Consider the following 17614-nt stretch of genomic DNA (forward strand, 5'->3'; position numbering starts at 1 on the left):
TGGATGAACCAAATCCCATACTTCTTTATCTTTGCTTCTGCTTCCGATGAGAGTCTCCTAGCATGTGTCCCTTGTAATACCCTCATTGTCTTCATTGCAAAGGTGTCACAAAACATTTTGTATCTTTGTTGTTGTGCAAATGAAGTTGTGGATAGCATTCATGCACCAAATATTGCCCTGGCCCACTACCAATTTCTCCTAAGGCCTTAAATCCCGAACTTTTATACAATCTAGCAATTAAGTAAAACATATAGGATCCCATGTAGAATTGCTTTTGCCTTGTACGGTTCTAAGTTGCAACTCTAGATTCTTGCTTATGATCCTAGCCCAATCAAATCTTTTTTTTCCTTTTTCAATTTCATCAATAAAGAAGTACATCCAATATTTGAATTGCATACCTTGAGCTAGGCCCATGATTCGGCTGAGGAGCACAATGAGGTCGTCATGTTCTAATTTGAAATCTGCTATTGTGAGCCTCGATGATCTGGTTACCCCTTTCTTTTCCTCGTGTAGCCAATCTTGTTTTAGATTCATGAAATAAGCTTCCTGGTTATCCTGAAATGATTTGGCTGCTTAATCCATCATCACCACTGTCATGCTCTTGTATTAGGGAATGTTAAATGCTTCTTCAATCGCCTGTCTGCCAATGTTCGCCAACACCCTCTTCCTTTCATAAAAAATGATGGATTTACTGATCAGATCAAACCTGGATGCACACTTCATAACCAATTCTGGACAAGGCAAGGTAAGAGGAAAAGTTGCTGTGTGTACAATTCCACTTCTGTATATCTTCTTTGCCATGGGGGATTGTCCTTTATTTAGTCTGTCCTTTACCTGTATCATATTTATTGTACCGACATTGGTATCGGTTATTCGCCTCATTTTCGAGAAGAAAGTTGTTTTGGGCATCATATCCTCTTTGCCTTTCTTAGTGTTTGTTCCCTTAGAGTTCTTGCTTGCACTAACATCTACCATCCTAAACACTTATTTCTGCCCCTTTATTCTAAGTGATATGGACTGCCTTTATCGATCTCCAACTTTCTTTCTATCGATAGATTCTACACTTATTTTTGTCTCACCAAGTCCTATCACTACACTTACCAATCTCCAATCTTCAACCTAAGGTGGGACTAACACTTATTTCTGCCTCGCCTTTACCTTAGGATGGACTACACTTATATCTCCCAACTTCAACTTAGGGGTGGTCTAGCTTGTTTCTGCCTTTTCAAATGTCCTACCATGGATTCTACACTTATCAATCTCCAATCTTCAACTTATGATGGGATGATGAAGTGGTGGATGATGAATGCAAGAAGAACCAAGGGAAACAAAACTAGACAAGAACAAAAGAGCGAAATCCGCTTAAGGACCCCTTTCAAATCTAAATGAATTGAACTTACCTTTACCAATGGTTGGGTCTTCTTTTGAATTTTGGATCAGACCTAAGAATTTCAAGCCCCTTGCAAATATTGATGCCTTAGCTGAAGAAATAAAAAATTTGTCCACTTGAAATTGCCCATGCATGTGCTAAAAAAATTCAAACTTTATCACTTATTTTCTTTACCAACAAAATCGTCCAATCTCTAAGAGAAAATCGCAGCCCCCCTAGAAAATCAGAATTTTGTCTTCCACAAATTTCGGCTCCACAAAAATCGCCTTAGGGCAAGAAATTCCGATTTGCCACAAGAAGTTGCCTAGGGCAGAAATGCAGCCTTCATAGAAAAAAAGTAGATTGCCAACAATCGAAATCCACCTCTACAAGAATGCCAAAATCTGGAAAAAAATCGCCTTCCTTAAGAAAAATTGCTGCCTTCCTCAAAATTCGCCCCAGCATGGAAGAGGAGGATGGAATGAATGAGGAGGTAGGGGGAAGGAGATCCCTCTTATACCCAATTCACTTGCCTTTTCTAGCTGGCCGACTTGCACCTAGGAGGGAAAAAAAAAAAAACATTAATTAATGCACAATTCTGGCCTGGATTAAATGATAAGCTAAAAATTAATTTTGCCACAATGAAATTTGCATTTTTAAATTGTCAGTTAGACCAAAACTGCAAAAATAAAATAAATAAAGCCTTGGAGATGCTAAACATTTTCATTTTAATGACGATTTAGTAATTAATATATCATTAAAAATTGGATTTGGCAAGCTAAAATTGATTTTTTCAATTTTAAATTACTAATTTCTTTAAATATTTTAAAATCTTCAAGGCAGATTTAATCCATTTAATGCCAATTTTTGCACTTTAATCTAAATCGATTTTGCTATGCAATTTCAATTTTTTACAAAAGTAAATCATTTCTCTGGAGTCTAAAATCGATTTTCCTATTTGATTTCATCATCACAAAAATAATTTTCTCACCGAATTTTTTTTTCAAGGTTTTCTCAAAAATTTAAATTTAACAAAATTTTATTTTTTGAAAGTTATTCAAATTTATACAATTATATCCAAATTTTGAAAAAAATCGTCTAAGTACAAAATTTACAATTTTATCCTACCAAGTGTTGTTCTTTGAAATTTGTTCGGCCTAAGGATGAAATTGGTCGTTCTGGAAAATCAAGTTGAAACCGGGTGAAAATAAATCTAACCCCTCTCCCTTCTAGCCTAAAGGCATCCAAGACTCGAAATTTTCAAAAATAATCAAAACTTTTGGACAACAAAAAAATTTGCCAAGGCAACCGAAAAAAGGGGGTTCCCAAAGTTTTGGGGCGATGGTGTGAAAACTTCACAACATCTAGCATCAACCCAAAGAAATGTTCTTGAACATGTCAAGAAATAAGTAACTTAGAACAAAAATCTCAGGATGGCCTATCCGCAAATCTACTTAAGGATGAGCACTCAACAAAGGAAAGAACTCTCAAGTTGATCCTAAGCACCCTGACCATAAGTTACCCATGTGTGTGCAAATGATTTATTCCCCGCTCGACAAGAACTTGATAATCTCTCAAATCCATTAAACTTAGCTATTATAATATCCTTACTTCAAAAACAACCTGGATAGAGCTCGGCTGCCAGTTAGGTGTCTATAGCCTCGACAGAGTTATCTCTGTGGCACCACAATCATGGTTCTACCTTTAGTGATTCTTTTTATAACACCGGTAGAGATGATTGCACACCCTTGAACCAAATTTCATCTTTATTTTCACTTTGACACTACCTTTTCTCTTTTTCCATGATATTTTCTCTTTTTTTTCTTTTCTTTTCAATCTTTTGTTTGGCTTGCAAGCAATGAAGCTTGCGAAGGGTTTGGAAGACCACAAGGGCGCTGAAGTAGGTGTATGATTTTTACTAAGTCCAATATTACTTAAAAACATCAAAAACTCAGATCAATTAAGTGTGAGTAGAATGTTGTAACCATGCCAGAGATAACTCAAGAACCTCTATCGAGTCTAACCCAAATTTAGTACAAGTCCTACCATAGACCAACGATTAAGCACGTCCTTAAATCTTTGAACCTTGTTAAATGTATTCGAGAAATGAACAAGACAGACTCCGTTTTGTCACCAAAAATGTAAAATCTACACACCTCGCCCACAAGTGATAACATGGACCCCCCTTTGCTCTTGCAAAGGCCCAAAACCAAAACTGCTTTCCAACTGAGGGAAGCTAAAAAAATTTCAAGTCAAATGACTTAATGTAAATCAAGCTCAAGCTCCCTCACAACACCTAAACTAAACAACTAAAAGAAATCTACTCTAAACAACTAAAAGGGAAACTACTCTAACCTTTGGGTCAAATGGTCCAAAACAAACTCTATTCTAAAGAACGAAAAACAAACAAACTACTAACCAAAAGAAAACCTATTCTAACTATGTACAAAAAGAGCTCCGAATGGAGTCCTAGGCTTGGAAATAATGCTTGAGGAACTGCCCATTGATAGGCAACGGAACATCCTCGCCAGTGAGTGTCTTAAGTCTAAATGTATTATCTCCGATAATCTCGGATATCTGGAAAGGACCCTTCCATAGCTTATCAAATTTGTCATGTTGTCCTTTCTTTTCATGAGCTTTGTCCCAATATAAGACCAAGTCAGAGATCCTGAAGGCCTTATTTTGCGCTTTTCTGTCAAACCAATGCTTAACTACCCCTTGATGTTTTGCAAATTTTTCGAAGGCTTCATCTTTTTTCTCATCTAGTTGCATCAATTGAGCCAACCTAACTTGGACTTTGTCTTCGTTCTCATCATAGCATTCCTGTATCAACCTCAAAGTTGGAATTTTCAATTGAATAGGGAATACAAGAGCTTGTCCATAAACCAAATGATAATATGTGATTCCTATGGATTCTTTAACTTTTGTTTTGTTTGCCCACAAAGCGTATCGTAGCAGTGTGTGCCAATCTCTTGGGTTCCTATCTAAAGTTTTCCAATTACAGTCAAAAGGTTCTTATTTGTGGATTCTGCTACGCCATTTCCGTGGGGATAGTAACCTGATGAAAATTTTAATATGATCCCGTGGTTAATTGCCAAAGTATGAAATTTCAAAGAAGTGAAAGTAGAACCATAATCACATACAAAAGCAGAAGGACACCCAAGCCTAGCAATGATCTTTTCCTCTAAGAATTTAATGATAGTCTTAGCAGTGCAATTCTTGAAAGCTTGAGCTTCTGACCACTGAGTACAGTCGTCAGTTGTGGTTAGAATATACTTGTGTTGTGCTAAGGAAGGTGGATTGATAGGACCAATGAAGTCAAGTCCCCACATCGCGAAAGGTCTCACCTCAATAATTGGCCTCAAAGGCATCGTTGGGTTCTTTTCTCTCTTTTCCACAGTTTGGCAAACATGACAAGTCTTTACATGCTCATGAGTATCTTTGAACAAGGTTGGCCAGTAGTATCCGGCTCTTAGTATCCAATGTGCGGTAGCTAGATCTAATCCATGTCTTGTTCCCCATTTATCATGAAAATGTTCTAAAATATTTTTGGCTTCTTCCTTTCCAACGCATCTCAAATATATCCCCTCGTGATTTTGCTTGTATAATATTGTTCCTTGTAGCATATATCTCCTGCTCTTGAATCTTAGTGCCCGCTTTTGCATTGGGTTCAAATGTGAAGGGCATCAGTGATTTAACAAATAGTTGATTGTGTCTTGATACCATTCATCAGGGTGTACATCCTCCAATTCATAAACTTGTTGCACAAGTCCAGGCCCCTTTGATGCCATGGTTTGCGCCAATTGTTGTCCTTTGACCAATTTCATCGGTTGAATCTCTATGTCATATTCTTGGATAGTGGCGATCCACTTGCCTCTTCTTTTTCCAAGCTCATTTTGCATCAAAAGAATCTTCACTACTATGTCAGGCACAATTGCATGTACTTTGCTTCTCAAGATGTAATGCCTGAACTTCTTTACCACTTTCACCAAGGCATAAGCTTGTTTTTCCACATTTGGGTAGTTCAATTCGACCTCCTTGAAAGGTGCACTCATGAATGCAATCAGATGCTCTTCACCTTCCTTATTCTTTTGTGTTAAAATGGCCGCACATGCGTGGTCAGAGGCAAAAGAATATATATTGAATGGCCTCTCATAATCTGGGCTTACTAGAATTGGTGCATTGATGATAGCATGTTTTATCTCTTCAAATGCCTTCTTAGCTGCTGGAGTCCAATCCATTTTTGCATCCTTCTTTAACATGTCATTCATTGGCTTTACAATCTCAGCGAATGCGAATATGAACCTTCTCACAAAGTTAATCTTTTCAAAGAAAGATTTGAGCTCTTTCTTGCTAGCAAGTATGCCAAGTTTGGAAATTGCTTCCACTCTCTCTAGATCTATCATGATACCTCTTTTTGAAATTACATGTCCCAAAAGTTTTCCTTTGGTAACCCCAAAAATACATTTCTTTAGATTCAAAGAAACTTCGAATCTTCTACATCTCGTGAAAGCTTTCCTCAAGTCCATAATGTGATCTTCTCTATTCTTTGAAAACACTGTTATGTCGTCCATGTAAATGATAATGCACTTGTCTTTTAAGTCCTTGAAAGCATAGTCCATGGCCCTTTGAAATGTTGCACCTGCATTGATTAGGCCAAAAGGCATCCTCCTGTATGCGAATGTTCCCCACTTCGTGGTGAAGGTCGTTTTCAATCTGTCTTCCTCCTCAACAATCACCTGATTGTACCCCAAGTATCCATCCATGAATGACATCATTTGTGCTCTGTTTATGATTTGCAAGACCTCCTCTAGTGATGGCAATGGATAATTATCCTTTTCTGATGCTCTGTTCAAGTTTCTGAAATCAACACATAGCCTTATTTCTACGTTCTTCTTCCTGACTGGGACAAGATTGGCCACCCACGTTGAATGTCTTACTAGGAAGATGATCCGCGCATCCAACAACTTCTTCACTTCTTGAAATAACAATGGTTCTAACAAAGGGTTGACTGGCCTTTGTCGTTGCCTGAATGGCTTACTCCCTTCCTTCAGTGGAATCGTGTGCGTAATGATGGAAGGATCGTATGTTTTCAAATCTTCATATCCCCAAGCAATTACATCTGGGAATTCCCTCATCAAACTCAATATATCTGCTTTCTCCTTAGGTGTGCAAACTTTCCCAATATGAACTATTTTGGGACGATCCTCTGTTCCCAAATTTACCTTTTTGCACTCAGCACCTCCTGTAGGTCGATATTGCACTTTGTGGAATTGGTCTGTGTCGAATATTCTTTCTAATTCAATCATTCCCTTTGGAATAGTGTTTCTTTAAGCTCATTACTCCTTCTACATCAATCTCTGCTTCTTCATCCACTTCACCATCAATGATTTGTGCTGTGAAGACATTTGAGTTAGTCAAGAACTTGAGGATATGTCTGTCATCTTCAAACACCTGGAAATTCCTGACATTGTTTGGTACTGATGGGACTGATGCCAACTCAACTCTAAACTTCTTCAAGCCATTCAACTTAATTGGTACCAGTGAGCTTGCAGTTTGTGCGAGGGCATTTGCCACCTAATTGTTTGCTCTATAGCTAAACTTGATATTGAAAGCATCGAAGTCCTCTATCAAATCCCAAACTCTGTTTCTATATCTCTTCAATCTCTTGTCATGGCAAACAAACTTATGCTTTATCTGCTCAATTACTAAATATGAATCCCCAAGTACATGCAGTGTCTTGGCACCTTTCTTGATAGCACACAAGCAGCCAAAAATCAAAGCTTCATATTCTGCCATATTGTTGGTGCATGGGAATTGCAATCTATGTACCTCCAAATATGTTGCCCCTGTTGGGTTGACTAACTCAAATCCAGCTCCGGTTTCTTGTTTAGTTTTGGAACCATCGAACCTTAGAGTCCATACTCCATTGCTTTCTTGATACTTCTCCTTTTGGGAATTTTTTGACTCGTCTGTTTCACCACCTCTCTTTATTTCTGCATTGGCTGGTGCAATTTGGTTCTTTGTGTCACCCATCATGCTACTTTCTGCTTCATCAACTTGTAGAGTCTCAACCCCCTATTTGCCATGCTGATCATCTTGTTTTAGAGCCCTTGGGATTCTCTTTTCTACTTGTTCTAAGGCAACTGTGCACAAGGAGCAAGATAACTCTAAATGGAATGCATTGTGAATTCTGCACCAGTTGGGTAATAATAAGTCTCTCACTGATGTTCGGTTACCCAACTCTATTTCTTGCTGTACAGTTCTAGTCACAAAGTTCTTAAAATTCTTGAACATGCCTTCACCCTTGTCGGATGAAGCATTTGGATCTGACTTAATCAGGATCTCAATGGGATCCCTTCCTTCACTTATGATATTCATTGTCAACACTCCTGCCTTCTTTGGTCTACAGGTGTTCATATTTGTTTCCACAAACAATATTTCATTTGGTTCCCCATACTCAGTAACTGTCAATCTCAACCTTGGGGTGCTATCGATTTTGATTTGGTTAGCTAGTCCTTTCCACGAGAGCCACATGTGAGAGAAGTCAGTTGACATGTATCCATTCAACCTTCTAGCCTTGTCTCTACCTAGGATCAATCCATAGGTATCGGCCACATCTACCACTGAGATATCTACCATGTGTTCCATCCTCGGATTAGATGCCAATTGCATGTGTATGTTGTGTAGTTCACCCACTACAGGCACTTCTGTCTTATCCAATTGGGTAACCTTTCTGTTTGATCCCGATGGCATGATTCCTAAACTTCTACAAATGTTCAAAGGCATGACGTTACTTGATGCTCCTAAATCTATCAAGTAATTGTGAAGCAAATTCCCGAATATCCTCACTGATAGTAGGAATGGGGCCAACTCATCCTTCCCTTGATAATACACCACGGGTGTCTTATGTACTTGCTTCGACTTCACTCCGAAATCTGTTGGTTGAGCTGCCTCCTCTTTCTTCACCTTTTCCTTATTGTTTACTGGGTCTTGACTCCTTTGAGTTTGTTGTTCCATCAGCATTGATCTTTGAGCTATTAAGATAATATCTTATACTTTCTATAATAGTCAATTACTTGTCTATAGTCCGTCTTTCAGTCTAGATAGGAATGTTTCCTATCTCGTCTCTTTTTTCTTCAGTCCAGATAGGAATGCTTCCTATCCTGTCTCTAGTTTTGTTTCTAATTTCGTCTTCAATCTACATTGTTTCTTTTAGAAACGACGTCCTTGTAATTCTTTATAAGGAACACATTTGTTCCTCTGTTAATCAATCAATCATCCGGAAATCCGTTAATCTGCCAACTCTTCTTGAATCTTGTAACATGGTATCAGAGCCATGATAAGGAATTTTTCGAAAAATTTATAATTTCTTTTGAAATTATTTGCACACCATGACAGTCGTCTCTTTTTTTGCAGCCTCCTGGTCTGCAAAATCCGTGCCTGTATCCTTGGGAAAGCTCGCAATTTTTTTCTGCAAATCGCGTCTAAATCACACACGTTTGAAGCAACTCGCGTCCATATATTTTCCAGCTCATTTGACAGCAAAATCGCGATTGTAGGGTCAAGGATTAGTTCATTTTGTTTGCATTCTTCATCATTTGCGCTCTCCTTGAAAAAAATCTGCCATTCTTATCAAGAAATCTGAAGTTTTTTCAAGCCTTTTTCAGCCAGGGCCTTTTTTTTCAAAAACCCTAATTTTTGGGGTCGAAAAAATATTTTGTTTGGAGATTCTTGGTGGGTTTTTTGAGAACTCAATTGGGTTGTCGTCTGTTTTTTCTGGGTGCCTAGATTTTTGTGCCTCGATTTTCGAGCCAGCGGGTCCAGAAAACGACAATAGATTGCTTTTGGGTTTTTCGAGCTCTCTTTTGGGTCATTCTCTGATTCTTCTGGGTCTTTCATATTTTTGCCTCGAAGAACGTGCCTTCACAAATTTTCATTGAAAAATGTGCCATGGCATCTCTGACAAATATTTTGCTCGAGCATAATTCCAAATTCAATGGTCGCAATTATGGAACCTGGAAGCAGCGCATCATCGCAATCTTCGAATATCGAAACACCGATCAACTTGTTCTGGGTGTTACGCAGCGTTCGACTTCTCCGGGTCCTGATCAAGATACATGGGATCTGAACAATCGAGAGGCAGTAATGCTTCTCAAACTATCCATAGCTGATGACCAGCTTTCTCAGATTCCATCCAGCAAGACAGTTGCTGAAATCTAGACACATCTAAAAGGTCTTCATGAGACTTCCGACAAGAGCAGAGCCTTCTGAATCTGTTTTTGTTTTTATGGGTTTGTTGATTTTCTCCTCAAAAATCATTTCAAGTTGTCTGTAATACGCAAGGTTGTGTGAGATTCTGGGTTTGTTGATTTTCTCCTCAAAAATCATTTCATGTTGTCTGTAATACGCAAGGTGGCGTGAGATTCTGGGTTTTACTGTTTTTTCCACAAAAACGAAGTTTTGTAATCTATTTTGAGTCATAGCACTTTTCTGGCAAAGCTTCTTGGTTTCAGCATTCTGTAGATCCAAGGAGGGTCTCAATTATCATAGAATGTTCCGACATCCGTACGTTGACCATTAAGGGAGGGTATTAAGATAATATCTTATACTTTCTATAATAGTCAACTACTTGTCTGTAGTTCGTCTTTCAGTCTAGATAGGAATGTTTCCTATATTGTCTCTTTTTTCTTCAGTCCAGATAGGAATGTTTCCTATGCTATCTCTAGTTTTGTTTCTAATTCCGTCTTCAATCTACGTTGTTTCTTTTAGAAATAACGTCCTTGTAATTCTTTATAAGGAACACATTTGCTCCTCTGTTAATCAATCAATCATGTGGGAATCCGTTAATCTGCCAACTCTTCTTGAATCTTGTAACCCACATAAACTGGTTGAAGCCTTAGCTGTCTGTTGAATTCATTGATATTGCCATATTCAATCTCTTGTGTAGAGCTTCCTATCTCTTCGTATGAAATGTCTTGAGATGAATTTGTCATGTTCCCTCCTGGAATATCTTGGATCACATGTATCGAGTTAGGAGGAGGCCTCCCTTGAGTACATGTTACTGCACCTTGAGTGTGAGACCCTTGTGATTTGTTATCTTGCAAACTATTAAGGAATGTATCCCTAATCTCCACTACATTCAATAATTCGAACAAAGGGAGATTGATTTTGACCTTCTTCATCTCCCCTGTTACACTTTGTCCTAATCTTTTCAACTCATTATTGTTCACGGCATTGTTTCCAGTTCTTCCTCTATTTGCTTCTTGTGTCGACTGGACATTCTGCGATCCTTGAGTATCTTGATTGTTCTATTGTGTACTTTGTTGAAAACTCTATTGTCCATTTCCATTTTCATGATTCCCATGTCTGTATTCGGGTGCATCCCTTGAAGCATTCGGTACATTACTTGCATTGGGGTGTGGAGGCGTATTGAAATTATTTGGGGGTATGGAGGATGTGAAGGGTCCATCATTTCTCTTGTTGTTCCTCTGATAAAACCTTGCATTGCTAGCCGGTTGTTGAAATGTTTGGTTCCCACCTGTTCCTTGAACTAGAATAGTGTCTCCCAAAGGTGGGAAAGAAAAATCCGACCCATTGTTATACTCCTTCTGATCCATTACCTCATCAATTGGCCCGTTTGCTGACTCGGGAGGAAATCTCCCTTGGTGTTCCTCATATGCTTCAAATTCTAGTGGAAATAAAAACTCCTCAAATGTCAAACATTGATCATATCCCAGGGATGGGACAATCTCATACCCCTTAACCTTAACATCTTCCTGATTATTTGACTCATCTATTATATTCTGAAACAGGTTAGATGCCCTCTTGAATTGTGCACATCCGAACTCCGAATGTTGATCAGTCTCATGGAATCTGCAATATTTAGACATGGCGGACTCAGCTAAGAATATCTGGTCCACTAGTCTACTATCTGCCGAAGCTTGATTGTCAAGTGGCGACACCACATTTCCATTGTTTGGGCCTGTGTTCCAAGTCCTCTTCAGGTTAGATTGATTGTTGTACCCTTGGTCTTGTGACTAGTTGTTACCTTGATAGTTATTGTTTTGATAGTTCCTTTGATAACCGCCACCTTGGTTATTTCTTTGGTAGTCTTTGTCTTGATAATTTCTTTGGTATCCGCCTTCTTGATGATTTCTTTGATACCCTCCTTATAACCTCCACCTTGATTATTTCTATGGGAACTTGGGAGTTGATTGTTTTGGTTTCTCAAATAGGTGACTTCCGTAGACAGTTTCTTGACTTGGTCAATCAATTCCTTCATCTCATCCTTTTCTTCTTGCGTTCTTGTGGACGAAGTTGCACTTTGAAGATAAACTGGCATTGATGGCGATGCTTGAGACAATGGAGGCCCCAGGGGTACCATCAACTGATTTGTAGGTGCCTAGTATGCAAGTTGTGGAACTGGATTATTCAGACACCTAGCACTTGGGGGTTCCATTCCTTGGGGTTCCAATTGCTTCCCTATTTCAATTGCTTTAGTGTAAGCCTTAGTCAACGTTGCGGGAGCAGGGTTTTCCATCCTTGTGAACATAGCCGTCTGACTGTCTGAGGCACTCTAATATGCTTCCAAAGCGCCTGACTCCGTCATTGTGTAAGCAGCTCACAATCTCGTGTAAGCCTTATGGAAATGATCGTTGAAGGAACTTATTGACTCCCTATCATGTCTCCTTATGTCCACAAACATTCTATGTAGCTCCAGTGGTGTGGTAGGCATGCCAAATTTCGCAGTAAAGGCTTCTCTGAGCTGAACCCATTCCGTTATAGATAATTCTGGCAAATTGACAAACCAATAATAAGGTTCCTCCCCCAATGAATAAGGGAAAAGCCTGCACGCTACATCTTCATGTTGAATTCTTCTGTTGCACAGTGCATCTTCAAATACTTTGATATGCTCCTCTGCTGTATGATTAGAGTCAATAACAAAGAACTTGGAGCAGAATACTGCTGGATTCTTTGGTAGATCATGATATTGTTGGAATGAAATGGGTGAGGCACTGTTTTGAATCTATGGTGGTTGAGCCATCGTTGGTTGTGTTGGTTCCCAAAACCGTAGATTGGAATCCTACGAGCCTTGCCTGCTCGATGCTGGGATATCCAACCGATTAAGGCCAACTTGACGGAACTGGATAATACGGTCCAAGCTCCCTGCACTTTCGGCTCTGCAAAACCGAGGCAAGTGTACCTAATCCTGGACGATACACTTAAATCCAAGACACTTAAAACAGATCAATTAGAACGCGAACACAATAAACGTTTTCCAAATGGCAAGAAATATAGGAAAATTTTAAACTTGTGATTTATGAACTGGGAACAAAAGAAAATGATTGAAATAACGTTTTAAATAAAGTATAAATATAGATTAATGCAACAGATGAATATATTTATTCCTCAAAGGCAAGAAGTAAGACATTTGCCAGCATATGGATTATGAATTAAGAGCAAAAGACCAGTGCTTAATTAGATGGGCAATAGAGTCAAAATTATCAATTGAAACGTACAACTTTATAAAGTCTAATATATTCGAACTATAAACAAATTTAATAATCAGATGCGATGGATCAATTATTTAAATGCAATTTTAATTAGTCTAAAATGAACTTTAACTCCCACAGAGACAAATTAGACATAAATATGGAAACAATAAAATATTTCACAATATTTATATTTATCAAATTTAAAATGCGATAATGATCCAATCCACTTATCCGAATATTAAAATATTTATAAAAAATAAATAAAAGACATTTATAAAGGACACAATTTAATAATAAGTTAAACTCTAATGCAAATAGAAATAAATGCGCTTACAAATTATGCCGGAAATAAAAATTACAAGTAGAGACACTCCTTATGGATGATCTATCCACTGCAAATTTGTTCGGACCAAATGAAATTTACTCAAAAATCCACCATCCACAGGCTTAGTTCAACAGGTCATTCTTTTGCCGATAAGAAAATATAATATATCATAAGGCATAGGCTAGACAAAAATTTTAAAATATGAATGTGTATCTCTCCTTCTCACTTGGTTTTTTACATCTATATTTATAGGTTTTGAAAGGGTGTTTATAAAACATCACACCCGTTCATAACAAATAACCACCGGAAAATTAAAATTCTGACTAAAATAATCGGTAGTTAAATAATTTGCTCTCAAACTCCATTCAAGACTATAGTCGGATAAAATTAAATTTTTCTTGCATCTCTCCGTTAATGCCAATTTCCCTCTTCCTCACGAACGTGATATGCATCTTTCCTCTTCTGCCCGACTCAAACATGATTCACTGAGATGGCGGATTTTTCTACACCTACGCACATCATTCCATCCAGGCTCCAGGAGATTGCTCTTTTCTGGCAAGCCCATCCATCCTTTTGTCTTTCAGAGTATATGCTGTACTGGGCTCTATGATCTAGGCTGCTTTGGTTCTTCGAATCCACACAAGCTCTCCGCTGTCAATACGTAACGCACAGACCTGCAATCAAACAAAATACCAATGAGCGTGCAAAACATTTATCAAACTCCTAAGTATTTGATGGAGATTCCCTGCGCAGGCGGCTCTTCAGAATCATCTTTGACTCCACATCGACTGAGTGCATCCATTTGTGAAGGTATATAATGTTGTTCTGCTGTCCACGCACAAGGATATGTATGATAATCTACAGCTTGCAGTGTTGGCTTCAGACTAGCATATAGATGAGGATGCGGCAGAAAATAGACATCCCTTTTTTCGTTCCATATTGATCCTGACTCAATCTTCAATACTTCCAATCATCGCTTGGGCATAACTTTAATTATATTATGCTTCTTGCATAGATGAATTTGAAACTTATGATGACTCATATTGTCTGCACCCAAAGTCGATAGGCTGTCATTTGTCTTTGTTTGTGTGAAGAAACCCTTCCATGGTTGATGGAAAATCATATGAATTGGTATCTGATGCAAATTCGTTACTGTACATAGAGTCCACTTTTACGTATGCTGCGGTTTTACTGTAACAGCATTGTTTCTTTACATTCTTTGAAACCTCTAAACTGGTGCAGGTACTGTCTTGAGATTGAGATTCACTGGATAACCAAGTGCAGAATGCTTCTTTTATGCTTTTGATCACCCAGGCCAATACAGTCTGGTCTGAAGTTCGGTATTTCCTTAAGTATGCAGGCGTGCTCCTTTGACTTTCGAGTTTTGCTTATGCTTCTAAACGGACAATCTAATTGTACTTAACATATACTTTATCTTACTGGCCATGACTTTATGTAACTGAACATCAGAATGCTTTATCAACCACACAGTAGATATTTCACGCTTTCCTGATCAGTCATCTTGTTTTGAAGCACCTTGTATTTGTTGAGCATCTAAATGGAACACCTTCATCACTTTCCATACACTTGGTAAATCTGACCTTGTACGTCCCAATTCATATTTGCCCACATGAGTCCTCATCTGCTGAATTGTGAATAAGAATAGATGAATTAAACGTTGTATATAATGTCTTCAACTGTAGCTATAAGACTCTGATTGGTATGCTGGTTGATCTGAACAAGTGTGACTTAATGCTATTTCGTGCTGCTCCATACTGAACTTCTCGAAACAATATCATTGCCTCATAAACTCTGTCAATTATGTTTGCTCTGTACATGTCTTTGTTTAACATCCGGATTCTACGAATGTTTCAGTTAACTGAGCAGCATCAGTGTTTGATTTAATACCTCCAATAACAAGTCCATCCAACTTTAAATCTTGACATGCAGCATTAACTCGTAGAGTTGTCCTTATCTGATCTTTTGTTCTTCCCAGTGGGTAATATCCACCTTGATTACGGTGTGTCCGAAGAATATCATCTATGAGTTCTAGTGGATGTTGCACTTTGCACATTCTTTCTTTTATTATGATATGCATCTGATTTTATTTAAAATGAATCAGCTTGATAAAGTATTCACTTCTCGATGACAAAACTACAAAGCTTTCAACATTATTTCAAACATGGAGACCTAAATTTTTTGGGCTCCATCAGGTTGATTGATTTGAGCTTGAACTGGTTGACTACTTGAGGGACTAGCTAAATTTGAGGTATCAGCTACCCAACGATTCCTTGATTTCTTGTGAAATTCTAACACAAGTAGATCCTCTTCCTAGTGTGGTGTATTTCTCAGTATCCTCTGCCTCTTATCAGATTTCAGTTTCTCGAATCTTTTGGGGGAAAAAGACCTAATCTTTCTATCCAGATTGAAAATAATCCCAACCCGAATGACTCTCTAATTTGAGTTTTCTTCAAGAGTAGTTTGAGCTTGTCTTTGTGCTTTCCTTTCTTCTTGATTTAATACATCCACAGTGTCCAAATATTCTCTAGTGTTCTCACTTTCCTCCCAAGCAGTTGAGCACAAACTTGGTACAATATGATCTTGAAGTGTTCTCCAAGTTGCTCTGGGCTGATTTGATCTAGGAAGCACCATTCTTCTTCATAATCGAATGCCAACAAGTCGTCAAAATAAATTTTCAGGCCCTACTAGTGCCAGATAATGTTGATGGCGCGACGATGGAGGGTATGCCCACCAATAATGCTCTGATATTCCCAAGAATGAATTCCAATGCAAGCCCTCCTAGCGCCAAATAATGTTGATGTCAGTTTTTGTACCACTACATAACATATTAGCAATTGGATATGTGATACGGGGTATCAAATACACAATTCCTCTCTTGAAAAGTTAATGCTCATGAAGACATGAGAATAACTCCAGTGTTCCTTACACCTGTGGATTCTAACTGAATTATCGATGTGATTTGCTAGTAATCATGTAGGTGGGCTTACGTTATTCATTCGAAGATAACTTGGTCTTGGTGGAATGATGGTGATGGTGATTTGGTGTGAATGCCAGATGATGTTGATGGAGAAGGTGATGGCGATGGAGGGTGAATGTTCTTATGACTTACGCATTTCTAACTTTCCTCTTCAAAACTCCAACTCCTAACTACTTGCTATTCTACTCCTACTCCTATGAATGGACAGATTAGCAAATGGATGGGGATCGAATCTAATGAAAGTTAACTAGTGGCTCCACCTCTATAGATGTAATAATTCAAAGGAAAATGCACTAGTTTACCACACAAGGCTTCCCAACAAGCCGCTGGGATGCTAGTGGCCTAGTTATTGATTCCTATCAAACATCCACTAATGCTACCATGCAACTATCCATCTACTATTAATCTTACTTAGCAACTTGAAATGAAATCTATTTTAGCAACTTTAAAGGAAATCTTATTCTAACTAGTGGAAGTAGAAACCATGCAACAACGCCAAAAGTTCTTAATCACCATGCAAGTCACAACAATGAGAAAGAAAAACGATTTTGGCATTATCTTATGCAACAATTTTCTCTGACCATTACAAATGAGAGCAACTGGCCTTATATAGAGGCCAAAATGTACAACCGATGGTAGAGATAAAGAGGCAAAATTGACGATCCAAATTGAATCCTAGAAACCCTAATTAGGGTTGCCATCCCATCGGCCAATGAGAAGATGCCACCTCATCAATGAACCAATGAAAAAAGTGAAAAAGTAGCAACTAATGAGAAGGCACCAAAATGGTGGCCAATCAGAATTAGACACTTGTCCTACCCTAGAAGAAAGAGAAATTGCCACTTGGGCTTACATTAAATGATCTTCTAATATAAATGTCCCTTTTTCTTTCGTTCTTTTAGCTAAGGCAATGAACCTAGCTAGTCTTTTGTTGACTTTCTCCATGGGAGGGCAAGGTGTATGCATTATCTTGAGCTCAACCGATTTCATTATGCTGCTTGCTGCCTGTAGTGTCTTCTCATGGTCCTTCTCATACTCTTTTGCAAAATTAATAAAGGCATTGAGGGAGGAAAGGGTGTCCAAATGTTTCTTCTTGATAGAAACCTTTCTTAACTCATCCAATCTTGATCCAAGTCTTGTCTCATCGATGTCCTCTTCTCTGATGTCTTCAAAACCAAGTGCCACCCCAACATCGCTCATCATGGTTGAAATGGAAGTGTCGACGCTTGGGCTGTGATGTGCAATTGCCTTCTGTATCTCCTCGAGTGTTCTCAATCTAGTAGTCAAGGCAACAAACCAAGACTCAACCGTACTCAATCCTCTTTCATCAACCAACTTGGCCCTTTCCAAATATGCCTTCGGTAACCCAATGAACTCCTGTAGCCTGAGAATAGCTAAATCCTTGACTGGAAGAAATCCTTTCA

General features: G+C 38.4%; 3 protein-coding genes across 10 annotated transcripts in view; 1 reads left to right on the forward strand and 2 right to left on the reverse strand.

The window, feature by feature from the left end:
* LOC149559044 (uncharacterized) overlaps window positions 1-17614 on the forward strand; it is a 78666-nt gene that overhangs the window by 42278 nt on the left and 18774 nt on the right. The gene's annotated exons all lie outside the window — the stretch shown is intronic.
* On the reverse strand, window positions 3839-4701 carry LOC149559045 (uncharacterized). The gene is made up of 2 exons (XM_089831223.1): window positions 4372-4701; window positions 3839-4192 (listed from the first exon to the last, which is right to left on the reverse strand). The coding sequence occupies exons 1-2, from the start codon at window positions 4699-4701 to the stop codon at window positions 3839-3841; spliced, it is 684 nt and encodes a 227-aa protein (XP_089687349.1).
* LOC149559046 (uncharacterized) lies at window positions 6947-7405 on the reverse strand. Its single transcript, XM_089831224.1, has one exon. The coding sequence runs from the start codon at window positions 7403-7405 to the stop codon at window positions 6947-6949; it is 459 nt and encodes a 152-aa protein (XP_089687350.1).

The sequence above is a fragment of the Cupressus sempervirens genome, chromosome 5 (genome assembly GCF_028749045.1).
Source record: "Cupressus sempervirens isolate cs-2001-9-10 chromosome 5, ASM2874904v1, whole genome shotgun sequence".
Lineage (NCBI taxonomy): Eukaryota > Viridiplantae > Streptophyta > Pinopsida > Cupressales > Cupressaceae > Cupressus > Cupressus sempervirens.

Coding starts and splice junctions, on each gene's coding strand:
- LOC149559045 (XM_089831223.1), bottom strand. CDS start 4,701: ATGTGGGGACTTGACTTCATTGGTCCTATCAATCCACCTTCCTTAGCA. Junction 4,193..4,371: donor CAAATAAGAACCTTTTGACT/GTAATTGGAAAA, acceptor AGGTTGATACAG/GAATGCTATGATGAGAACGA.
- LOC149559046 (XM_089831224.1), bottom strand. CDS start 7,405: ATGGGTGACACAAAGAACCAAATTGCACCAGCCAATGCAGAAATAAAG.